The sequence below is a fragment of the Vanacampus margaritifer genome, chromosome 5 (genome assembly GCF_051991255.1).
Source record: "Vanacampus margaritifer isolate UIUO_Vmar chromosome 5, RoL_Vmar_1.0, whole genome shotgun sequence".
NCBI lineage: Eukaryota > Metazoa > Chordata > Actinopteri > Syngnathiformes > Syngnathidae > Vanacampus > Vanacampus margaritifer.
The window spans coordinates 25,160,367-25,187,203 of record NC_135436.1 but is presented as its reverse complement, the minus strand read 5'-3'; the positions used below and the strand labels follow the sequence as shown (position 1 = coordinate 25,187,203).

At 40.6% G+C, this 26,837-nt stretch overlaps 1 protein-coding gene across 1 annotated transcript; it reads right to left on the bottom strand.

Annotated features, from left to right (window-relative positions):
- Positions 1 to 7,469: 7,469 nt before the first annotated feature.
- hic1 (hypermethylated in cancer 1) lies at positions 7,470 to 17,716 on the bottom strand. Its single transcript, XM_077564985.1, has 2 exons — positions 17,281 to 17,716; positions 7,470 to 11,023 (listed from the first exon to the last, which is right to left on the bottom strand). The coding sequence occupies exons 1-2, from the start codon at positions 17,330 to 17,332 to the stop codon at positions 8,808 to 8,810; spliced, it is 2,268 nt and encodes a 755-aa protein (XP_077421111.1). The 5' UTR covers positions 17,333 to 17,716; the 3' UTR covers positions 7,470 to 8,807.
- Between the last annotated feature and the right edge of the window lie 9,121 nt (positions 17,717 to 26,837).

Below are 26,837 nucleotides of genomic sequence, written 5' to 3'. Positions count from 1 at the left end.
TGCGTTTAAATACATGGAAAGAGAACTTTGAAAAAAAAAAAAGAAAAAAATATTTTTCTAAATCATTCGGCCATAATAAAAAGTACAAAAATGGCTGTTCTCCCTTTAATAGATGCTATCAGCCAGAAGCTGCACTTTTTGCTACTCGTCAGGCGGTCTTGGAGCTTCACTGACTGCGAGGGCGAGCTGACATGACGGATGAGCGCCAGAGAAAGCTGACAATGAGCCGCATCATTTCCTGAAGCTAAGCACACTTTCGAGTTCACCAAATAGGAAAAGAAAAAGCAGGCCAGGCAAGACGCTATATTTTTTCTCTCCTCCCCTCTATCCTTCTCTTTCTTATGTTTTTTTCTTTCTGGCTTGGATTCTTTTTCCTCTTGTTGCCTTCATCTGGGCGCATGACTTGGCTGCTGTGCAGCGGCCCGGGGGACCCCGGAGCAATTGTGCAATTTCATACATGTTTACTTTGCTGGCATCTTTCTGAGCAGCGTTCCTCTGGTTTTAATCTCCTTCTTTTCTTGGCGGGGGAGGGGGAGTGCACGGGCAGGCGCTACCATCATACACCGAAAGGTCAACGCATACGGCGGCGGGGTTCGTTTTTGGAAATCGATCAGGGTTAGCGAAAAAGAAAGTAGCCCTCGGTGTAAACATTTAGACAAGTGTCTTCTTCAGCATGAGAAACAGCTGGGAGTAAGTGGATCGGGGCGTGGGAGGGGGGGGGGGGGGCAGCGGAAGGTGATTTAGGGAGGGAGAGTTGGGGAAGGCAAACGTGGGACTTTTAGGGGATAGCATAAAAATGAAAATTTTTATGCTATCCCTTGCTATTCCCTTTTTTATGCTATTTTATGCTATTAAAATCTGAAAATTTGAATGTGCGAGCTATTTTGGAGTATATGTAGTGTTAATTTCATCAGCGAAAACTCAGCAAAAATAATTTCTAACAGATTTTTCACCACACTAAAACTAGATTAGACTAAAAAATCATCATTATGTACAATAACTGCGACTAAATCAGTATGCATTTTTGTCGGCTAATACGAGACGAGAATTGCCATTGACGGCTATAAACGTCAAAAATTCATTTGAACTATTTCTATTAGTTTAACTTTTTTTTCCACTTTTGTTAAGAGTATGAAAACCTAGAATTGTTTATTTATTGTAAATTTAGAACAGATATGAAATTTGTGATTGATCGCGAGTTAACTAGTGAAGTCATGCGATTAATTGCGATTAAAAACTTTAATCGCCTGACACCCCAAATTTTTAATATTTTCTTCTTCTTTTTTTATTCATTCACTGCCATTGACGTAAAAAAAATCATTTTAACCATTTCTATTAGTTTAACATTTTTCCCCCACTTTTTTTAACAAGAGTATGAAAACCTAGAATTTTTTATTGTACATTTAGAACAGATCTAAAATGTGTGATTAATCGTGAGTTAACTAGTGAAGTCATGTGATTAATTACAATTAAAAAATGTAATCGCCTTTTGCCGAAAATTTTTAATAATCTTTTTTAAAAATGAATTTATGGCACTGAATGCGTTAATAAAAACTGGACTAAAAACTACGGACATTTTAGTTCATGAACAAATATGAGACGAGAATTAAATGATTTTGTAAAATCTTGTCTCTGCTAATCTGTCATGTGACACACAGGGACACGCCCCCTTTCAAACAGACGGATTCACAATTAAGTTTAAAAAAAAAAAAGAAGTGAATTATAGTTATAACGTAACATTAATCCAACGGATATAACATTTCGACAAAAATGTTAATCCGACCCCTAACTAATGTTGGCTAACTTACTAGCTCGTAGCATAGCGCCATCGTAGCCACTTGTTGATATACTGTAATTGTGTGTCAAGTTGTTTTTCATCAAAAAGATGATAGAAAATTTCATAAAAACGGGATGAGGTTGAGTTACTATGATAAAAAATAACAAGCATGATTGAAACTGGGCTCAAATAAACTAAGACTAAAACTGAGACTAAATTTAAAAACGACGAATAAAATAAACACTATTATGGAGGAATCTGTTAAGTTTCTCAAATGTATCCATTTAGGACAAAATGCCAGGTTACATGGTCACTTCATGGGGACCAAAAATCAGGGAAAGCTCAGAATTTGAATCCATGAGCTATTCTGAAGTAATTTGTTTTATTGCCCTCATTTGTGTTTGTGTGTTCTGGTCTTTATCACTATATGGGGACTTAAGTCCGTTTCTAATTGTGTTGCTGTCTTGGAGATTGGCGACCAAAAATCATGGAACGCTCAAAAGGTGCACAAAGACATCAGCTACAATGCTCACTTTTAGTGACCTAGGAAAAAATCCATTTGTAGCTCCCAGAATGAATATGTGCATTTTTTTTTCTATGTAATTGGCACTTCATAATAATAAAAATAAAAAAAAAATTAAAGAAGAAAAAAAAAGCAAATGGACAATAGTGGCTTTTGGCTCCTATGATTATCCACACTAAAAGGCAACGTTGCACAGCCAGGGCGTGAATCCATAAAATTGCAGACACTCATAGATTTTCCTTTTTTAAGTAATGTCGGGTTAGCGCTTCTCTCCTTTGGATGCGGCTAAAATGTTGTTTTTTCTCTCTTTTCCCTTTTTGTGACGTTGGCAGGAAGCTTTAAAAGACAACGTCTATCTTAGACTTCCTAGAATTCGTCCAAACTTTTTTTCTTTTTTTTCATGATTTCTATACTGTTAGTGTTATAAGAGTTATGAGTCTTTCAATGACGTTTAAAAAGGAAAGGAATGTCGTAAGAAATCAAGCATGAGCAAATAAAAATCGAATCGCCCACATCGCAAGGGTTTTTATTTGGATTCGTGTAATTAATGGAACTTGATAAAAGCCTTATTTGTCACTTTCAAAACGGCCTCATTTAAAACCATGCTGGAGGCCAATGGAGCTTTTCTGTGCCAAATAAATGCAGTTGTCAACAACAAATTACAACAAATATATGTATATGGACAGCACATATATACACATATTTTCATAAATGGCTGAAAATGGAAATACTTCAATACTGATGGCGCGACAATTCTTGTGATGACTTAGAATGGACCATTGCTGCTGTTTGTGCAATTTATAAAATTAAAAAAGAAATGTAAGGCATTAATAATAAATAAATACATGTATGGTATGTAGCTTAATCTGTGTAAACCTGCTCCATAATCCAAAATGTGCTATTTCTAGAGTAATTCCTTACAAATTTCCCATTGGTCGTTGGGGCAGGATTGGTTGAGCCCTATGAACTCTACCTAGCAACAACTAGATATGCAGCGAAAATAATTTGAACAATATTTTTAAACTATGTCTCTGGCAAACTTTTATCTTCACATTTTTACTGTTTGTGCGATTTATTACAACGCTGATAAGTTGATGTTTTGGTATTTTTTAACGTGTATAAACATCCCTAAGTAAGGGACAGTGGTTGAGCCTTATGAAATCTGCCTAGCAACACGCAGAAAATGTGACGTTGAGTAACAGAGCAATGCTGAGCAATGCTACATAGCTAATTAAAATCATTCTGATTTATTTTCTTAGTCAAGTTTCAGACAGACTTTTAAAAAGTTTTAAACATGTCTCATAATTGTACTTTTTTCTTTTCTTTTCTTTTTGGTGTGTGTTGGTCTGTGGGGCAGGATTGATTGAGCCCTATGAACCCTGCCTAGCAACAAGTGACAAAAGTGAAGGAAAGTCATTTGTGCACTTCAAGTTGATCCATGTTGCTATTTCTTCACAAATGTTATTACAGTTGTGAAGTGTTATAATGAATGAAAAATGATTTGTGTAGTCTGTGCGGTTTATAACATTGCCTTTGGAAGAGAAATTACTCTTCTTTTTTTTTTTGAAGTATACTGCAGTTTTCTTGGTATGTAGCCTACCTAAATGCTTGGTATCCCACCAATATTTTTCCCCCCATAACGATGAATCCACAACATCCTCGCCACAAAGCGCTTGAACGCCTTCCAGTGCGTGCGGCCGTATCACCGTGACACCGAGCACGGGTTTATTCCCAAACGGAGCGACGAGGGGGAAGGAAAAGCAAAGATAATGTCGACTTGTTTTGTGAATGGAGCGTTTTAGAAGTTCGTGACGCTTTTTCATAGGCGGACAATGGCTCGGGCTCCACCCCGCTTGCACTCCTCTCCCTCTCTATCTGCCTCGATACATCCTGCACCACGGCCAAAAGTTCACTTCCTGCTTCTCGGCTCGTCTCCTTCGCACCCGCCTTAATTCCCAGGACGTGTATTAGGGCCTGCTTCGCATGCTCCGATGGCATAAACAGACAAGCAAACGCTTCCGGCCCGCTGACTCCTTTAGGTGATCGACATCAGAATGTCAATCACTCGTGTGTTTGCAGACGATCCTTTAAAAAGTAACTTTGGAAATACTTTTTAGGTAGCCTTTCAAGATTATACTATATATATATATGTATACATATATATGTATACACACATATATATATATATATATATATATATATATATATATATATATATATATATATATATATATATATATATATATATATATATATATACAAATATATGTATACACATATATATATATATTAGGGATACACAGATGATCTGCGGCAATATTTAGCATTTTGATTAATATTAGCATCAGCCATTTTGAAGAATCATATGCCCGATAATAGATCAATTTAAAAAAGTGTTAACTTCAGGGAACAATTTTTTTTTTTTAATTGCTGCTGGCCCTGCACCTTCTGTTTTTGTCTGAAATTAAAACTAAGATAAGTAAATTTTTAATATAGTACTTCAGATATTTTGAAATTTTGGAATACTTTATTTACTGTAGAAAAAAATAATAAGAAAAGTTTTTATTTTTTTTTTAACTCTTAAAATATTTAACAAACCCTAAAAGTTGTTCAATAAACATATTCATATTCATACTCCCAAAATTAAGAGCTGGAATTTGTAGTTTTTCAAAGTTTTTAACATTTTGATGCCAAGATTTTCCCTTTTAGAAAATGAATATCGGCTACAAATATCGGTTATCGGCATCCTTGACTACTAATATTCGTATCGGCCCTGAAAAAAAACCATATCGGTCTATATCTTTTATATATATATATATACACACTAAGCGATGGTGTAGTTGAATTGGAAAAATATTGATTGCATTATTATTTCAATGTTTTATATCGAGCACGTTGTTAGCTGTGGTCAGGATAAAAATGTGAATTTTAAATATGTTTATAAAAGTGGCAAACTTTTTTTGCTGTGTCAAATTATCAAGATAAATATTGTCTAATTGATGGTAAAACTTCATGTTTATGTTTTACTGTTAGAGTGAGTACATTTTAGAATCTGTACTTTTTTTACACTTACATAAAAATAGTTAAACCAGTCGTTCTACTTCTACTTAAGTACAGGGTGTGAGTACTTTTACCACCTTTGACTCTTGATACTCATATGAAGACAAAGTGGGGACCTAATGCAGTGTAAGCAAACCTTATAACTGAACCGTGTGTGCGTGCGTGCGTGCGTTTTGGAGCTTCTCCTTGAAAAAAAAAAAGGTTTTATCTGGCTTTTCCCCTCTCTGCTTGGATTCGGGGCTACAGAGGAAAGTGTGTGTTATTTTAACAAGGGGGTGGGGGGGGTCGATTTTCATTAAAACTAGTGAATGAGCGTCTGAAATTCCCACACTCTTTCCTAACACAAACGCACATCAGAGAATAAAACCCCAAAAAGAAAAACACGTCCTCCGAGCACACGCCGGCCTCCTATGTGTGTGTGTATGCCGTATATATGAGTGTGTGTTGCCTGAAGCTCTCTAACATTGTGTCAAACGGGCTGTGAAAAGTCCCTGGAAGCGCCACTCTGAACCCAAACAACATCAACATGGCATGGCGCTCGGCCCCGAGTGCGGTTCTGATGTTCACAGACAGCCCGTGAAGACAGCCACCGACCGGGGCAGACCCGCAGACGCCTCTTTCTTTTCTTTTTTAAAAGGGCAACACAATGGAAAGTGTACGCAGCATCGTAATAATCATAATAACAATACAAAAAAAAAAAAGCAACATCAAATGTCATCGCTCTGCTGTAAAACTGTAAAGTATAAACAGACAATAACCACAGGTTTAAAAACTGCGTGTTTGTGTGTGTGTGTGTGCATATGTCTTGTGTGAGTGTGTGTGGTCCTGAGGTAAGCACCAGTTTTCATGTGCACTCCTTTGGTTGGACAAGAAAAAGTGACAAACAACAGGTTTGCTAATGGACACATGTTACACAAATGAAGCCGCTTAAAGCAGGGGTGGGGAACGCATGCATGCGGGTGGATTATAAAAATAAAAATAAAAAACTCAAAGGAATTCTTATAAAAAGTCCAAAAACATTTAACCCGCAAAAGCTTGTCTGTTTTTTTTTCTCCAAATCTTTTGTAGAAAGTTCCCCACCGCTGCCTTAAAACAACTATTGCATAAAAATAAAAAAAATATAAAGCCCAAAACGTAAGACACATTGTTTTGTTTTTTTTTTTTTTTTTGGTTAGCTTTTTCATTTAAAAAGTCACTCGGTCCATCACAGTGTGTTTATGGCTTGAAAGTCTTCACATTCCCCCTCTGAGGTTGACATTGGCACTATAGTGGTCAGACAATCTGAATTAAGGACTAGTGAAAGTATTGAAGAAGAAAAAAAAAAAGCAAAAGTTCTCGGGATGTTTTTGGGGGATAAAAGCATTTTGAATTGAACAAAAATAAGAGCCATCAAACCGCAAGCTTCAAGTGCTCTTTTGTTTTCTGCTCGGGCCCCGATGCAAAAACAAACAAAAAAAAAAAAAAGCTTTTCATTGTTGTTTTTGTGGCTTTGATATCAGTATGGGGAGGGAGTACAGCAGGGAGGGTATTCGAGACTTCAGACGTTACTAAGTAGCGCTGAGGGGATGGCAGGCATGAAATGGGACGTGGTGCGCGCAAATTGTCCAGGAGAAAAGCCACATTTCACAGGGATTAGCGGCGCACAACAGCTGGGCCGGACTACAAGCGGGGCCCTCGCGCTCGTATCGCTGACAGATTAGCAGCTTCGCTAAGTGTGTGTGAAATAGAGTGGGGAGGGGCGGGGAGATAAGGCGCGTGTGCGTTAAACACTCACTTTGGCATGTCAACGGTAGCGGCCGACGCTACACTGCGGGGGGCCAAATCCCCGATTGCCGCTGTGCGATTAATCGACCTGATTGGAGCAAATAGTCCTGGAGGCGACACCCACGTTGGCGGACAGCGACTTTGGTGTGTTCATCACCAGTCGGGTATGTGCGATTGTTTCGCAGCTGTGAGATCACGAGGCGGCAACGCCTCGCTAAGAATGCGTTTGGGGTTGTCAACAAGCAAATGACTAAATAAAAAAAATTGGGAAGATGGAGTGTTATCAACTGTTTAATACCCCCCCCCCCCCCCCCCCCCCGCCCCGGCCTCCAGTCATACACATTTTTGAGGCCACATTGTGTTCAGGATCAGACCTACCAAACGGCACCCTGGACTGGTTGCCAGTCAATCACAGGGCATGTATAAAGACAGAAAACCGTTCACAGTCGAACCCTAACCACCATTCACACCGTCACCGTGTGGGAACTGAATCCACGGCATGCGATCGGTGACTCCAAATTAACTTCTACTCTATTTTTCGGACTAAAGAGTAAATTTGACTCTATTTAGAGTGGGACCAAATAGACTCAGTTTTAAAGTAACACACAGGAATTGGGAAAAAAAAATTAAAGTCACTCAAGGTTTGAGGAACGAACCTTCAGCTTGGGAGACAGCCGATCTACTCCCTGAGCCACGCAGCTCCTGCTGTGTGTTAGTATAACGCTTATGTCAGTTGGAATCTTTCTAACTCCAAAAACAATGTTTTTGGTCCCCTCTTGGAGAAAAGCAAACAGTAGGAGGGGCATAGCTCAGGTGGTAGTGTGGCAGTCTCACAAGCTGAAGGTCGTGAGTTTTTTCCTCAACCCTTTTGTTTTTTTTCAATTTTTTTATTTTACTCTCTTCCAAGTGTAAATATTAGCCTATGCTAAAACTGAGTCTATTTGGTCCCACTCTAAAACATTTACTCTAAATAAGAGTACAGAATTTACTGTTTAACTCGCATTTTTGGGACCAAGAAGATTAGAGCTCAGACTGGCACACAAAATCCCAATTCCCTACTTTTGGCTACAATGTGATGGGGAATTCTAGCTAATGTAAGCCATTTTAAACTAAAAACTAAATCTTTTCAACAGAAACGGAATTTAAAAAAAAAAATCAACCGTAACTCGTTCATTGTTACCAACACAATAAGGTAACAGTAATTCGGGGTGGCAGACCGAGCTCCAACTATAGAGAAAGGTGTGATTTATAGTCCAAAAAATACAGTAGTAGAAAATTCAAGACAGAAGAACTCCCATTGTTTTAACGTCCAGCAGATCTGGACACAAACCCTGAATCTTGTCCATTTGCTAATAGCACAGGTTTAAGGGTTTAAGCTTCTCTTTGGATGTCATCATAATACGAAAAATAAATAAGCATTTTTAGAAATTTTTGATGCTTTGGCTCAATGGCTGGAATAGTTTTTTTTTTTTGCATATACGCAGACTTAAATACTGCTCTCAAGCAAGTGTCCCTTGGTCACAGGATAGATAGCACAGTGCTCCTTCCGATAGGAGGCTTCAAAGGTTAGATGCATAGAAAGGCACTTACAGTCGACACAGTCTGAGGTGCGGTGGTGAGGGGTTATTTACTTGAGGTGAACGGCGTAAGAATACTGCGTGCGGCACGTGGCGATCGGTGGCCTTAGCTGGGCGAGTAGCGGTCAATGGCGCGGGCCTCGGAGAGGGCCTGCTGGGGAGGGGGCAAGGCTTGGCACAGGATGTCCATCTTGTCGTGGCCGAGAGCCCCCAGGTGCTCCGACGCCAGTTTGGAGAGCGGGTAGAGGCTCTCCATGGCCTTGGCGTCGGCCACCAGCTGCTGCTGCGCCTGGAGGAGGAGCTCGTTGGCCTTCTCCTGCTTGAGCCCCAGATGCTCGGCGGTGTACTTGCTCAGGGGGTAGATGCCCTCGGCAAAGTCCAGCTTCAGCTTGCCCTCGGCGGTCAGGCCGCCGGCCGCGCCCCCGCTGCTGTGCATCTTCATGTGGCTGATCAGGTTGCGCTGCTGGGCAAACTTCCCGCCGCACACTTGGCACTCGTACGGCTTCTCCCCGGAGTGGATGCGCATGTGCTCGGTGAGGCGGTACTGGCGAGTGAAGCGCATGCCGCAGGAGTCGCAGGCGAAGGGTTTGAGGCCCAGGTGGCTGCGCATGTGGCGCGTCATGGTGCCGCGCTGCGTGAACTTTTTGCCGCAAATGCTGCATGGGTACGGTCGGGTAAGCCAGTGGGTCTTTTCGTGCTGCCGCAGAGTTGCCGGATCCTTGTAGGACTTGTCGCAGGAGGAGCAGCGGTACGGACGGATCATTTCTCCGATGGCCCCCGAAGCCAAAGCCTGGGTAGACTTTGTCTCCAGGTGGGAGAGGCTGTTCAGGGCGCCGCTGCTGCCGGTCAACCCGCCGTAGCCGTTGGTGCTGCTGCTGATGTTCTTGCCACCGTTCCCGTTTCCCAGCTCGCTGCCCGAGTTGCCGTAAAGCTCCTCTTCGGTGTGAGTCTCCACATGCGCGTTGAGCTGCTCCGAGCTCGGGAAGCCCTTGTCGCAGGGGATGCACACGTACAGATTGTCCCCGTAACTCTCCGGCTCATATGGAACATGGAATCTCCCCATGGGACCGGAAGGGGACGGGCGGCCCTCGCTGCTGCCCGTTTCTTCAGTGCCGGAGCCGCTCTTGTCGTCCGGCCCCTCGCTCTCCTCCTTGTGGTGGTTGTGCCGCCGCTCTCCGTTTACGCCCCCTTCCTCCTCGTCCTCGTCTTCATCCTCATCCTCGGCCGTGTATGGCAGCGGCTCGTGTTTCACCCAGCGGTAGATGTTTCCCACCTCTCTTTCGGCCTCCCCGACTTCGGTGAGGGTGTCCGGGCTCGGCGGGCACGGGTAGCGGTCGGTGCCCTGTGTGCCCAAACGATGTAGATGGGGCAGATGGGGGCCAAGCGGTTGGTTGTGGGGAAATGGTGGCGGGGTGAGAGCATTCGTCTGATCTGCCGTATCCATTTTTTCAGAAGAGAAGGCCCTGCCGTTGGCTCCCTGCGTGGGACTGGCGCGCCCGCTCGGGGTCCCGTCTCGCTCCTCGTCATTGTGGGTGCTCACAACATGGGACTGGGAGGGGGTGTGCTGAGACTGAGAGTTTGGACTCTTCTTGGAGAGGTCCAGACCATAGTTCGGGGAGCAGTTTCTTTCCGGGAGCGCCGAACGCAGGCCAAGCTGAGCAGGCAGCACCGACTGCATGGACGGGAAGGCCTGGGGGCCTTGGGTGGAGGTGGGGGCGTACAGCTCCCCGGCATGGATGGCAAGCCGATGGGGAACCAGCTCCTCGAGCGGCAGAGCACGGGGCGTGTGGCTGTTCATAACCCCCCCAGGAGGACACGACTGGATGACAGGAGTGGAAACCCTGTAGCGGCCTCCGCTGCCTAACCCCATGCCGCCCATCTTTGCGTAAGGCAGGAAGGCGGGAGCGGCGCGAGGAGGGTACTTGCCATTTCTTTTGAGTTTCTTTTTGCACAGAGCTACTAAGTCAAGCAGCTGCAGGTAGCTTGCCGCAGCCAAAACAGCACCCAGGTTGGGTTCGGTGGGAGAGGCGGGGTCCCCCTCGGTGAGGCGGCCCGTGTAGATGTAGTCCAGAATGACCCGGAAGACCCCAGGACTCACCATCTCGTGGTCGAGGTTGATGAGATTGTCGTGGACCACCAAAGACTTCAGGTAGAGGCTGCTGGCCGCCAAAATGTTCTTGTGCGCCCGGAAGAGAGCGTTCTGCACCACAATAATGACATCGCACAGGAATCCTTTGGTGCGCTGGCTGTTGAGCTGCAGGAGAAGATCCCGAGCGTGACTTGGTACTTCCATGGCATCCAGCATCATCTTCAGTCCACCACCTGCAAAAACAGAGAGCAGTGAGACATCTTGTTGTGGATTCTTAGAATTATATGAACTGGGTATACCCTGGACAGGTCACAAATTAATCTCGGGGCGCATTCATACTCACATTCACACATGCAGTATGGACTATTTTTAGAGTCTCGTCTAATAAGTCATATTTTGGAATGTGGCAGGAAACCGAGATTTGAACACAGACCCTCTTAATTGTGAGGTAGACGTGCTAAGTTGCTAACCACAAATCTTATGGTACTGTAATAGGATACTATGTATATATTTTTGGGGGGGTTGACATATTATTATTATATCCAAATGTAAGGCAGATGGATATTCATTTATCACTGCTACCTAGCTAGTTAGCTAACTAACTACCTAGTCAGCTGCAATGGATTTGGATAATGGAATTGAAAGGAAATGTTGTTCAGCCAGCACTGAACTAACTAACTATTTAGTTAGTTAGTTAGTTAGTTAGTTAGTACTTAACCAATTTCATATCACTTTCAATTGGCTAGCTTATTCATTTGATGCATGTCTTCAATTTATTAATCAATCAGGTGTTGTCCTTTATCTTCATCGGTCATTTCAGACAATTCTATGATTCCAGGTTTGTGAGAACCGTTTGGGAATGTCTGGTTTCTGTTCCCCATAGTACAAAGCATGGTCCATCAAAACACTAGAACAAAGATGGTGAGCCTGGAGGCCCTCTCTCAGGTCCTACAACGTTAACAGACAAAAATCTTCACTTGTCGTCGATGGAATGGCCACATGTCACAAAACAACAGAAGAAGTGAGTCACAAAGCTGCATTCATGTATGAAAGTCATTAATCTGTGGTCCCGCTAACTTCACTGGCGGAATTGTTTGACATATGTCGGCGGTCGTGTCGACGAAGCAGCAGAACAAGCGGGCTGCGGAGCGACTGTGTGAGAAGCGCATACCAGAGAGAGAGGGGCTCGCTCGCTGAAAATCAACGGGAAGCGAAAAAAGGTGCGCACCGCCGCTGCGATTCTCATCATGAGAAAAAACCCAAGTCCGTCATGCGTTCACTTCCTCCGCAGCAGCCGATACATGAGAGAGAAGTCAAGACAAGAGGCAGAGAGAGGGGAAAAAAACGTGCATTTTAGAGGCTGCTGGTGGTTTTGTGCAGAGATTTGAACAAACGGAACGCGGTGAAGGTTTCACAAGTATGATGAAGCACACGTAGACTAGCGGTTCCAAAAAACAGTTACTCAATAGGCTAAATGAAGGTCAAATTTGTGACATGTTGACTTTTTTTTAACATGAGAAGACAGACAGTTTTACTTAATTGGTCCAAAAAGGATTAAGAATCTTTGTCTATTTATTCCAGCTTGCAGCATTTTGCATGTTTAGCTTAGTCGGACATGACCCTAACAAGTCTTGCTCTGACCAAACAATCACAAGACAGACAAATCCTGATGTTCTTAACTCATAGCTAGCTGGTCCTGTGAGGACAATTTGAAATGTAATTGGTTAAGGAAACAGCCCAACAACTGATATAGTGAAAGTTACATTTGTTACTATTGACTCTAAAGGCAGATTTGATTGACACGGCAACACGTAGAGGTTGAAATCCAAAAACTGGGAGCGGTGTAACCAAGAGAAGGAAGAGATTAAACAGTTGGGGATACATTAACACAATTTTATGGAACAAATATTAGAAGTTACGTTGTAAATGGGTCAAATAGGTCAGCGGAAAATCACAACGCACAAGGTAGTTAGTAGAGTAACATTGACAAATGAAGACTTGACACAATACAATTCTTACGTAATGTAATTGTTTACACTATTATGCTGCATTCGAGGAAGGTGCGAAGTTGGATTTATCTCACTCGGATTGCCTCAGTTCCGACCTTGAGGCGAATGTAAACAACAAAGATGGCTGATTTAGCTCAATTGTTTACTGTTCTGCTTAATGCAGTCAGTCCAAATCAAGTGACTTATTTTGAAAAACATCATTTTCAATATTTTGGAGTCCGAGTTCAGAGGCGCGTTCTCGTGCACAATTCCTGTTAGGAGGTCCCACTTCCCACCTTCCACGAATGCAGCATTAGGGCTCTAGAACTGATTGGTAAAGGCTGTGCAAATGATGTCACTGTTAAAATAATATTTAAAATTTAGGACACGGCCCATATGGATTTTTTGGAGGCAGATGCCGATTCCGATATTTGGCAGAATAAAACTTATAACCGATGAATTTTTAAAAATATATAATAATAAAATAACTTCTTTTTTGGCCTGTTAATGCTTACAACGATACTATAGTATTTATTTAACTTTACAAAAGAGATAAAAATCGGCTGATTTGCAATGGTGGGGAAAAAAAAAAAAAGTTTATTCATTGTTTGCATTTTCTAGTAAACTTCTAAGGAAACTGTCCTCTATCTAAATAAAACCACAACAGCAATTGCGGCCTTTTCCACTGTACTATAGAAGAAACCCCAAAACGCACAGGATACACTGTCCATTTACATTAGATGGCGCAATGCTTCACACGGTTCACTCCCCAGGGAGCCAACGCACAGACACACACACACACACCCACACACACACACACACACAAACATTCCCGCACGCTCAAATATGACCACTTCACTCCTCCATCAGGCCTAAAGTAAACTACATCACGCATGAAACATGACGTCTCGTTCCAGCAGAGGCATCTGAAGACAGTTTACAATACAAAATGACCCTTGCGGGGCTTTTTCTAAGGCTGATGGGAACACAAGCAAGTCAATAAATAAATAGCATGTCACATTCTTCCTCGCAGCGGGACAGAAAGTGAAAACGTTGCCCCTAAAAAGTTCCACCAAGCTGCGTTTTTGCAGCATGGTTCTGATTATGTTGATTGTTTAGAATCATAAGAATGGGAGGAGTGCAAATAAAAAGTAATTTGCAGTCACAATAAACATGAAAGGCTAAGAAAATATTTGTGTGAAGAGGAGAAAATCAGCTTTAATTAAAAGTAATGACGTGGTAAGAGACAATAAATATAGAGTAGAAATTACAATTTAGAAATGCATTTTAGAATCTCATTGTATAACAATCAAATGTGTTTTGTAAACATGAAAAAAATAATAAAATATGATCCATTTCATCTGGTGTAAAAAAAATAATAAAACAATCTAATGTGAAAGACAAATTTGACATCACGCTCCATCCTTTCCCAAGCTGTCATTTGGAGCGTTTCCACTTCTGCTTTCCATTACGGGGGCCATCATATTTTAACATAAATTTTCAACCGCGGTCGCATCAAACCCGAGAGGGCCAAGCGTACCCCTTTGGTGAACTCTCACAGTCAAGTGAGGCCTCACTGCCTGTGCAAAAAAAAATGTAATCCTTCAAGTGTTTGAACATCCTGAATGTATCTGTCACACACAGGACATTTAACACTTTTAAAACGCACTGTAAAAAAAAAAATAATAATAATTATAGTTGGCTGAACTTAAAAGTACAATTTTAAGTTTAAGTTTAAATTTTGTTGTGAAAATTGTCTTTCCCGCATTTAACTACAAGGAAATACACTCTAAAAACAGTTGGGTGAAAAATAACCCAACTATGGGTAAAAAAAATGGACCCATCCTCTGCTTGGGTCAATTTGACCCAACTTTGAGTCAGAAAATGGGTCTTTTAGTATAAAACAACTCATAAATATTGGTCAGATTCATTACTTGGGTCCCAAAAAATGGTGTCATTTTGTATAAAACAACCCAGAAAGTTGGGTCAAATTGACCCATAAAGTGGATCGGTCCATTTTTGATCCATAATTTGGTTACTTTTGACCCAACTGTTTTTAGAGTGTATTTCCTTGTAGTTTGAATTTTCACAATAAAATGTAAAACATTTAGTTGTATTGCCCAACTTAAAATTTTACTTTTAAGTCCACCCAACTATAAATACTTTCTTTTTTTACAGTTTTTAGAGTGTACAAATCATTTTTATCTTTTTCCAACTTAAAGCCAAAAAAATACAAGTTTCGTTTTTTACAGTGTGAATAATGGTGACGACTTGCCTCCATCACATCTGCTCCATTTTACAATCCACAAAAGTGCTTTTAAAAAAAGAGGATCTACTTTGCTAAACCCCCCCCCCCCCACCACCACCACCACCGCCGCCACCCTGCTTGTTTCAAAGGGTACCGAAAGGTGAAAAGGTCACGCTTCAGTCACATCAGCAAAGCGCATCGGAGTCAACTTCCTGTCTGATTGCATCGAAATAAATCATCACACCATCGTCGAAAGCGGTGACAAAATAGTGATGGGAACCGGGTTAGGCAACACGTACGTCGCACTGGCATCAGATCACAAATTGTCATTTTGATACACCGACTTGACACGTTTTCATGGTCGAATGAGGCCTATCTTCTCCCCCTCGTGTCATTTCTCGCCCCCAAAAAGAATAAACTCTATACTGCACTTGTGTACTAATGAGACATGTCAACAGAGCGCAAAGTCACGCTGACAAATCAAATCCTTGGCTGTCAGCGGGCAAGCCAGAAATTAAAAGGGAAAATATGACAAGAAAATGAGAGTTTAACTATTCTGAAAACACACACACACGCGGAGAACACACGCACACAAGCGTGCTGGTATATTGGTCAGAAACCTCAATAGAAAAGCCACATCATAAAAATAAAAAAGGTCAATTGGAGTGGCATACGTATGCTATAAAACTGAAAAATACATAAATAAAGGTTGAAATGTTTTACTTGTACGTTTATGAATTGTTAATGGATGGATTCATGTTGTGCTTTGGACAAACTGTTAGAAACTCTCCACAAGTCTGTAAGCGTTCACTCGCATATTTTGTTGTTTCTTTTTCTGGTTTCTACATTGAAGGGTTACTAATCGATTAGAACGTTTTCCTCTTCCTCAAACAAAAGCGCGTAAATGTGGGGAAATGACACTTCGGCACCATGACTGGCATGTGATGACAGTTTCTGGTTTCTATATTTGAACATAATTATTTTGGGTACTTTTCACGAACTTTACTTTACTTTTCGGCACTCTGGGTTGCACATAATTGTTTTCTGTATTCAAGGATAGGATGATTGTTCTTGTGTGTTACAAAAAAGGAAAATTTCATCTATTTTTTTTTAAATAAATGAAGATCATTTCCAGCACGTGTTGCAAACAAAAATGTGAAAATATGGAAAAATGTCACGACTTCAACTGCAACTTGCAAAATGCTCGTCTTTCTACCTTTAAGGCTAAGTTATTGATAAAGATCCATTTTAGTAACTGCCAGCATTGACTTTTTGGAACAACCATGAAAATGGAGAGACTTGACATGCGGCGTATGAGTGACACAAGATGACACACTTGATGACCATTTTACAATTTCTGCATTCAATTAGGGATCTCAACTACTTTCAAAACAAAAACAGAAAAAAATATTTGACAACTTACTGCATGTTTAAGTGGAAGGTTTTTTTTTTGTTTCATATTTTTTTCCTGCTTACTTTTATCATACTTTTCCAAACAAAAAGATGATAAATTGTTAACAGTTGTATGAACTTTTATGAATGAAAGCTATTTTCAGTTTACTGTATTTAAGGCTTACTCATTAATGATAATCATACTTTTAAGAGTAAAAAATGGGAAATGTTGGTGACACTTGTGTATTGAGTGACCATGAACTTTTATAACTTAATGATTTTTCTGATAACTGCATTGAAGGATTAGTCATTCTTTTAAACACGTTTTTAAAGGGAAAAAGGTGAATATTTGATGACAGTTTTTTTTTACAAGTGGCATAATCACGAACTTTTATTGCACGTTTTTTTTTTTATTAGATTATTTAAACATACTTTTAAAAATCCAAACGTGAAAAGCGTGCCTTATTCGTTCTACTCGTAACACTTATGGTTGACTTTTTTTGTTTTTGTTTTTTTGCTTACGATAGTTAAGCATTACGAATCAACAATAAAATAAATTAAAATAATAATAATAATAATAAAAATGAATGTGCCAACAGTTACACTTTTATTATATTATGCTTGCTATTTTCTCTTAATAAAGTAATAATGATCGGAAACTCGTAAAAAAAAAATTGACAAAAAAACAACAACCACATTTTCTGCATTGAAGCAGGCTCAAACAGGTGGGGGAGCAAATCGTTAAAAAAAAAAAAATCAACGGGGGGGGGGGGGGGTAACTAATAAATGTGCACTATTAAAGCAGGCTGGTTGTTTAAAAATGCCTTTTTAAAAGTGTTGCGTTGCAAGTGTCCTGTCTTACCTGCATGCCCGATGTCTGCTGCCATCCCATCCGAGTCTGCCTCAATGATCATGTCAGCAGGCTGCTGCAGACTGCAGTCATTTCTGACGTCCAGAGTGCCAGCCTCCACTGAGCCATGCCAGCGTCCTTTTCACCAGCTCTTTTTTATCATTATTAATTGATAGGAAAAGCTCTCGTCGGCGGGCTCGCGTCCGTCCTCCCACCCACTTTCTCTCTCTCTCTCTCTCTCTCTCTCTCTTTTCTGCCCCTCCTCTCTTTTCTCATCCCCTCCTATCCAAACCAAAAAAGCATCAGTTTCCTCCCTGTTTTTTTTTTTTTTTTCTCTCTCTCTCGCCTTTCTACTAATTTCCTCTGCTATTTTGGAGCGGCAATAACGCGCACACGGAGCGGCGGCGGTGATGATAATGGAGCCACTGTGAGCTCGCCTGCAGTGTGATGTCAGTCTATAATAAAAAAGCAAGAAGGTAACGCGGAGGGCAGGAACTTCGGATGACCCCAACTTGAACTTCTCCACGCACATCGTCTTAAAGGGACAGGCAGCGCTTTACTGGAGGGAGTGCTACGCTTCTTTCCTTCCTCGTTGTTGCGTGGATGGAGCATTCAAATGCAGTTTAATGATTAGCTTTCGAAAAAATATATATATTTTTCCAAGACAGTAAAAGTGAGATTTGTAAAAGTTTGTAAAACTTATTTTTCTGTTGTTTATATTTTCTGAAAAAGTCCCCCATTCGCGTGGATAGCGAAAATCTGCGTTTACTTGACGCCCAAGAAATATTGCATTTTTTTTTTAACTCCCCCAAATTCTGGTAAACAGATAAACAAGCAATAAGCATTTTAAAAAACAGAGGATGGCTCCTCGGGAATTTTTTTTTTTTTTTTAGAATAATAAAAAATATCAGCGAAAAAGCTAATGGGGGTTCGTTGTAATAGTACACTGATTTTTTTTATTTATTTTTTTAGGGGAAACCAAGTTGTCTGTACCCCCATTAGTCTAAACACGACATTGTGATTAATATTGCGTTTGTGGAATATGAGTTTAAAGCAAAATCCACCTGTTTTTATCCATCTCAATGGGCCGGCCATTTTGCCACGTGCTGTCGAGCGAAAATGACATCACAGTTGCTCAGGACTCAGGTAATGACCAATCAAACGTCACATGACCAAACTCAGAAAGCAGTGGTAAAGCATTGTAATGTATGAAAATATTATTAATAATAATAACAAATTAACTGATGTTAAATAGGCATGGGATTAATGGTTGATTCATCATAAAACTATATATATATATATATATATATATATATATATATATATATATATATATATATATATATATATATATCATACATCCAGTGGGGGATCAGATTGAGACCGGGAGCATACACGATCCAGATGTTGAAGCTTTTTCTCAAAAGCTCTATCGGAAACTTTTGGGTTTAAATGACTACGTTTGAACAAATCATAGAAACACACAACATTTATTTGACTTCACAGTGTTTGTGTGTCTTCATGTTGTAAAAGCCAGTGTAAACATCAACTAATTAAAAATCCAAGTTGAAAAATATGACCTAATAGAACCAAATTTATGCTACTGTGCCCCTTTGTTTGCGATCAATGGCCTTAAATAAAGTGAATTATGGCGAATTGACAGGACTTTCATGAAACTTGTCTTGTGACCGACTTGTTCTGCTGAGGTCCGCTCGGCCCACAGACAGACGCTGACACTTTACGCTCCACAGCGACACTCGGTGGTCGAAAGGTGCAACAGCAGGAGGAGCCCGTTGAATTGAAACCAAATTCAGTTGATGTGCATATGAGTTATTGCTATTTTATTTTTGAATGGCAATTCAATACACAAACGATAAAGCGACAGAGTGCACTTTGATAGTGATTTAGCCTGTTTTGCTTGGCAAATCAAATAACAGCAACACCACGACTACTATTACGTCCATTATTTTTATTATTATTATTATATGAAAATATTTTCTAAATAATAGTTTGTTACTCAGGAAGGAACAGTTTAATCCAATCAACATTAGTAGGATTTTTCCCTCTTAAAGATATTCATTTATTAGTATTAATAATACTGGGATTTATCTTTTTTTTATTTTTTATTATATTAATATAATATACAAAAATAAATGAAATATATAACAATAGAAAATGTGTATGTGTGTGCTTGTTTTATTGTCATATGCACGCAGTGCTTGGTGGTAGTATTCAAGAATAAGTGAAGTGGGGGTTTTAAATGGTTGCATAAAATTGGACCAATTCAAAATCATTAAACAAATGTCAATCACAATATAAATACAGCACCAAAATCCTGTTTAAAAAAAATTGGGGGTGGGGGGGGGGTTATTTCCTAATTTTTCTCCTGCCTAAAACTGAAATTTGGGATTAACCTAGATTATTTCAATGCGTGATGAACAAGCCTAATGGCCCAACGTCACTTTCTGTTCCTTTTTACACCACACTTACGAGAGGTCATGACCTCCATAAACAGAGACTGTGCCTGAGATTTTAATCTGCTCAGTGTCAAGCACTCGGCCCGATTGGAAGGACCCGAGCTGATTAAACGTCTCATTTTTCAAGCGCGGAACAGCTCGTTCGTTAGTGCGCCTTTGTTTGATTTTGATGGCAACGGCTTGCGATAATGTCACAAAGGCCCCCGGTGGCTTCCTCTGGGCGGCTGATCCCGGTTCAAGGTGCTGGCCGCTGGTGCGCGGAAGTGATCCGCAACACCCCGAGTAAGCCCGGGCCGAGCGCATTGTCTCGGGCTTCCATGTTCCCCTGATGAACTGCTGATAACCTGGCAGACAGACATGGAGCGGCCTGGAGAACGCATACGCTCCGTGGAGGATGTGACTTTTTCATCCAAGGTCCGAAATAGTTTCCACACGCAGTACAGTGTCATTACAAAACTTGTCACACAGATTGTCTTGTGTGGATGCTGACTGTCCTTTCTATTTGCAGTATAGTGGTGAGGAGAGTGCAAGACATTTGTGCTTGTGGGCCACATTTTGATTTTTAAAATGGACCGCTGGGCTAAATTATCCACAGATAACAGGGGAATGAAGTACATTTGTCATTTTAAACATGAATACAATTTTTTTTTAATTTCTCTACCGGTAATAGAAAAATCTGTTTCCATTTGTGCATCGAATTGAATCGTCTTATTATTATTTTTATTTATTTTATTTATTTATTCTTATTACTTATACTTAAAGTATAAATGTTTGACACCTTAAACATTTATTGGCAATAAATGTTGAGACCTCACTGGTGTAAACATGACATTCTGATTAATGTTACATTTGTGGAATATGAGTTATGAAGCAAAATCCAGCCGTTATGCATCTAAGGGGGCGGCCATTTTGTCACTTGCTGTCGACTGAAGATGACATCAATGTTGCTCAGGGATTTTGCTGCTTAACTCATATTGGGCTGCAAAGAACATATTGTCAAAAAATAATATTAATTGGGTTGATTTCCCCTATAACTTTGAGTTTAACCGAGTTTTTTGGGGGGATAGGTTGTCATCGTAATAGGCCATATTGACTAAATAACTACTGATAAATAATTTTGGACCTGGTTACCAGTTCAATTTGACTTTTGATGTTGTAAGTCAAATTTGCGACTAAATGTCTGCCAAAGTTGGAAACAAATAGAAAATGTGCTACTTTGTTAAATGAAGGATCAAGTGTTTTGTGCTAATTTGGGCGTATGAGGGAGTGAAAGTGAGTGTTGAGGCCAAGGAATGAAATGGTATTAATTTCACAATCAAGCTTTTTCCACCCCCATCCTTGTGTGATGTGGAAAAAGTGTAAGAAAGTCCGTGCATAATTGCAAGTGTGCCTTTTGAGCACAGCTGTTGTCTTTGCAGACTTTATCTGACTTATCAGTCAGCCTCCTGAGGCCTGTGCTGGACTTTAAACTTGTCAAAACACAATTTTAGCGAGCCGTAGTCTGGCGCTAATAAACCCCAAACACTGAACTTTTTATGAACTGGAGAAAGATGATTTTTTTTTTTTTAAACCACCAAATTGCTGGTTGTAAGCAATAATTGGGTTACACTGCTAGCGCCAGGAAGAGCGTTGCGTACAGGGCAGCTTTCCACCCAGAAGAGCAAAAAAGTGGAGATAAGACAGGAGGGCTGTGGCTCACCCACTAAATTACACAACATTCCTGCAAGTGTTACAGGCCCACGGCATGTCACGCGGTGCGGATCTTGCCCAGGGCTCGGGCCCGAGAAGATCAAGTGGAAAGCAGCTTTCCACGCCGACGACGTCTGGGAGCAGATACGCCGCAGGCCCCTCGGCTGCCTGAGGCCCCGTTTCACTTTGAATTTCCACTTGTCTTTACTGTCATGCGGCGCGACGCAGACACACGGCAGGGGCTTGACACGATGCAGCACGCGCCACATGTAAACTTAACACCTCAAAAACAGGCGCCATCGCCATTTCAGTCCCAGGTCGAGACAAAATTCTCAAAGCTGGTGTCTCCTCTTTGTTACGTTGCCATCAATCATCGCCATGTCCAAAAAAGACTAGAATAGGCTGTTGAGCAAAAACATAGCTTGCTAGCTTGCTAAATAGATAGCTAGATACAGTACTGCAGCTGCTGCTAGGTGGATAGCTAGCTAGCTAAATAGATAGATACTGGGAGCTATATGAATAGCTATCTAGATAGCTATTTAAGATAGCTAGCTAGATAGCTATCCATCTGTAGCTAGATGGATAGCTATCTTTTTAGCTAGCTAGCTAGACAGATAGCTATCTTTTTAGTTAGCTAGCTAGCTAACTAAATAGATAGCTAGATACTGCAGCTAGATGGATAACTAGCTAGCTAAATATTTACCTATAGCTAGCTGACTAAATAGATAGCTATAGCCTACTACAGCTAGACGGATAGCTATCTTGCTTGCTAAATAGAGTTTTCTGACTATAAAGTAGCAGTTTTTTTCATAGTTTGGCTGGTCCTGCGACTTGTACTTAAGTTCAGCATGGATTCAAATCTTCTCCTAACTACGAAAAATAAAATAAAATTGTTTTTCAATGGCTTACTCGTATCCTGTGTCGCATTGTCGCCATAGGTAGGATCCTGGTCAGTTATTACGTCTTGTTGTGGCAGATACCGTGTGAATGAAGAAAATAGTTGGCTCTAGTACAAGACTGTACACTTGTTATTGAGAAATGGCCTAAAATAAATGGAAGGAGATAAAGAAAGAATAATAGTATTAGTGGTGGCGGTAGCAGCAGTCATGGCTAAGTCAGCCAGGTTTCTAGTTATGCTAAACTAGTAGCTAGCTTCCGCGACAACAAGCATTCACTCTTTACAGCACCACAAGGTGCCATAACCGACCAGGTTTTTAACCCTTGGCCACAATGCAAGGCGGGATTTGAGTAATTTATATTAAAAAGAAAAACGTTTCTATAGAAAAAAGGCTTTTCCGTACTTAAAGGCAGACATTTTAGATAGATAGATAGAGCCGAGGCTTATCAAGTCAAAATTTTCTAGATTTTTTGGGCAACGGTGCTTATAACACATTTGGAGAATCACTGCGACGGACCAATTTCACGCAAATGACCCTCTTTCATGAAAGGGTTTATTACTGTGATGGTAGTTTCCAGTGGATGTTATTAGTGTGCAAGTGTACCTAATAAAGTGGCCAGTGCATGCGTGTGTCCGACACATGGACCCCAAATCTTGGCCCCTCCTCGTTAAGCCTCCCACACGTACAGAGCAGCAGCCTCTCACCTCCTCCCCTCCACAAAATCTTTTGTTTTCTGCGTCCGACTTGCAGCCACACACACACACACACACACACACACACACCCTTCCCAGACCTTCTCCCCTCTTTCCGTCTTGATATTGCTGAAAACCATATGGCGTGTGACATCATGAGGGCAGGAAGCGAGGGGAGAGATAGAGCCAAGCTTGCCAGGTTTCTGCGAGGTGATGTCAGCTGCAAAGCACTCTGGGAGGCCCGTCGGGGGTGCGCGCAGCGGACGTTGGAAATTGTATATTGCTTCTTTTCTTCCCCCTTCTTTTTATTTCATTCCCACCTGGATAATCAGGTCTGTGGAAAATAGGGAGGTGGATGAAAGGTACGCGAACCTTGAGGGGCAAGGGGGGACTCGAGGCCAAATAATTAGCGGTTACATAGCAGGTCGCATCATGCCAACCCGGCTCAGCTCAGATTTGACTTTAGTGCCAAAATATCCAAAGAATGTTGCGTTCAATGAGTCTCATGTGTGGTGGTTTGCAATGTGTTCAGCAGGCCTGGTTGGGGTGTCACCTCCTTGTTCTGGAGTTCAACTTCTTCTCATGTCCTTGTACAATATTAATATTGTACAAGCACACACATGAACTACCATGCATGACAAAAGTGTGTAAGCAAGCACCTGTTGCTCAGGTATCATTTCATCGGATTTGCATATTGGCAGTTTTTTCACACACAAAAATGGGATACTGTACTTTTAAATACTTGCTGTCAATTGAAGCGTTAACTTTGGAGATTTAATTTAAATGTTATAATGTGTTATAAAACAAATGAACTCTGCCCACTTCTCAGCTAAAGAGGCGAACGACTGGCACAAATATGGACTTTTATGTCGTTTTTACTACATTTTCGCGCTGCTGGAATTTGGTGCTTGTGGGCAAGAAGTTTTGAGAAATTATACTATGAGAAGAATACAAGAAAATGTTGCAAGCTTTGTAGAAAATAGTTAAAAATGCAATTAATTATCGACAATTTTAAATATTTTTTGGGGTAGGGGTTCCCATTTGCCCCTCATTTTTCAAAGAAACGCATATTGAATGTTTATCAGTTATTCTATGGGTTTTATTTTTGTTTTTCTTTAATGTTTTTCCGTGGCTATTGGAGCAGTCTTTCAATCAAAATATGCTTTGTATTTAATTTTTATAACCAACTGTTACAAGCTTTGTAGAAAATTGATGAAAAATTCGATTAATTTTTATGGACATTTTTTGCTATTTGTTGGGGTGTGGGGGTTCCCATTTCCCGCTCGTTTTTCATTCTTTGGGTTTAATTTTGTTGTTTTTCTCCAAGTTTTTTTAATGACCAATTATTTCACATCTATCCCCTGCAAATGAAAACATAATTAAAAAAAATCTGACATTGCTTCTTCAACCTCTTTGTGGCCCCCTCCATCGTTTATCCATCCCTGAATTAGTCTTCAATGAATGTAACCACTTAACCACTAGTCAACTGTGCTAACTCATTCATGTGAAGACACCTCGTTGCCCTTAGTTGTGAAAACGAGCGATTGTTTGTTTATGTTTCCCACGATTGGCTGGCAACCAATGCAGGGAGTGTCCCCCGCCCGTTTCTTTTGTAGGGTAGCTGTAGGACTTTTTGAAATCATTAACTTTTGATTAAATGTAAATAAAGCGTATCGGATGGAACTCAGCATTTTGGGGGCGTGAACCCCAAGTGTAACCCCCCCCCCCACACACACACAGACAAATATACGGTACAGTATATACCCCAGTGCCCTCCACTTGGGTGACGCCGTGTGTATTTGAGGCTCTTGTTCTCTCCGGGTTTTTTACGGCTTGTGTGCTGCGGCTCTCTGACCTTGCACTCACCCCGGTGCCACCCAGCCGGTGCATGATTTAGGCGCGCAAGAGCCCTGCCAAAACCCCACAGCGCCACATCTGCAATCCATAAACGCCAGCCACTCTGTGCTCTCCCACATTCTCGTTTTTTTTTATATATTTTAATTTTAATTTTTTTTTTTTTACACACACACACTTCCTCTTGTTTTCTTACATTCCTCTGACTTCTTCCACTCAGATTATTATTTTTTTTTTAGATATATATATTATTATTATTATTAAAGCTGGCCTTTGTCTTATCTCTCCTGCCCTCTTTTTCTCCTCTTCCGCCCTCTTCATCCGAGTCCAATGGAAAAAGCTCTCACCCGTTATATCTTCGGCGGGGCGCCTTCCAAGTGTGGTGGCAGTGAAGTGGGAACCGCAAGACATTCTTGGGCCAACGAAGCACTAAGTCACCAGCGTTCATGTCTCCTGACTGCAGACATGTGCCAAACACTCAAGTCATGGCTTGGATGCGCCGCTGTGTACCACGTTGCAGTTGGTCTTCGGAAATGAGCTTTTTTTTGGGGGGGGGGGGGGGGGTGTATCCCAATACAGCACAGTGGAATGTGAAAAAATATATACATTTGGAAAAATATGCCTCAGGAGTCCAACAAAACTCAGAGCTCAGGAGTTGAAGGATGAACTATTTTTTTTCCCGTTGATAACCATAGAAGAAGGAACTTTTTGCAACGTACAATAATTTGCAATACCTTATTTCAGTAAGCCTTTAAAGCAAGGGATGGGCAAAATTTCTCAAACTGACATATGGGGCCGTATATTCATAGATGAAAATCATGTGTGTGTAAAATACTTCATTTTAATAACTCTTACCCAAAGCTTGAGTAGTCACCAATACCAGTAGGATTTTTGATACATAAAATTCCCCAAAGAAAAAACAATGACCGATAATTTTAAACAAAGAGGTCTGTATCCCATTATAGCATTTTTCCATAAAAGTACATGATTTCAAATGAATGGCAATTTTCCATTCTTCAAATTTCTAATTTGCGATCATAAAACGCCGCCATCACGAGTACCTCGATACTAACGGTATCAGTACTCAGCCATATAGTTATTAGTTTAATGATGATTATTTGCCAAGAATTGTACCCCCCCCCTAAAAAAAAAATAAAAAATAGTACTTACTTTGTATTATTTACGACAATTATTAACTAATTTGCTCGCAAAAGTGTATAAATACATTCTATTGTAAAAATTACCATGCTCCCAAAGATGTATTTATACGTTTTTTATGCTAGAGCATAAAGGCTTTGATGCAGCCTCTGAACTGAAGAGAATGTTTGAATCAATGGTAGTAATTACAAATACAGCCACTGTTTTAAACAGGCCTGTGAATAACGATGAACATTAGCTATATTCTAATGCTAATTGCTGTAAAACGGAAATGTTTTTTTTTCCTGGTGAAAGAAAAGACTCAAATCTTTCTTTTGGTAGGTCCCATATTTTTATAGCAAGAGAACACAATATTCTCTGGGCCTTGCAAAATCAGTCAAAATCCAGTAAAATAGCCGGGAGTAAAGGGGGTTGCTTCAGTGAAAATGGCTGGGAGTCAATGACATGAGATAAACTTTAAAAATGGCATGTAATACATTTGAATTGATTTGAGTAAAATAAAACGGTTAAATTAATGACATACTTTTCCCAACAGGATAAAGAATTCAGTCCAAGTATTTTCTTCTTCTTCTGATGCACTAAAAGTGGTCCCAGTAAGACAGAAGAAAAAAGTGATGATAATTAGAAATGGGCGGGTACTAATTGGTGCTGATACCAGCCTTAGTTTAAGGTATCGATACGGTACTCCTAACGGTAGCCATTACCAGTATTTGGTGCTTTCTTGTGGCCTTTTAACAATTAGGAACTAGAAATTAGAAGAATAGAAACTTGCCATTTATTTATTTTGGTATTAGAATAGA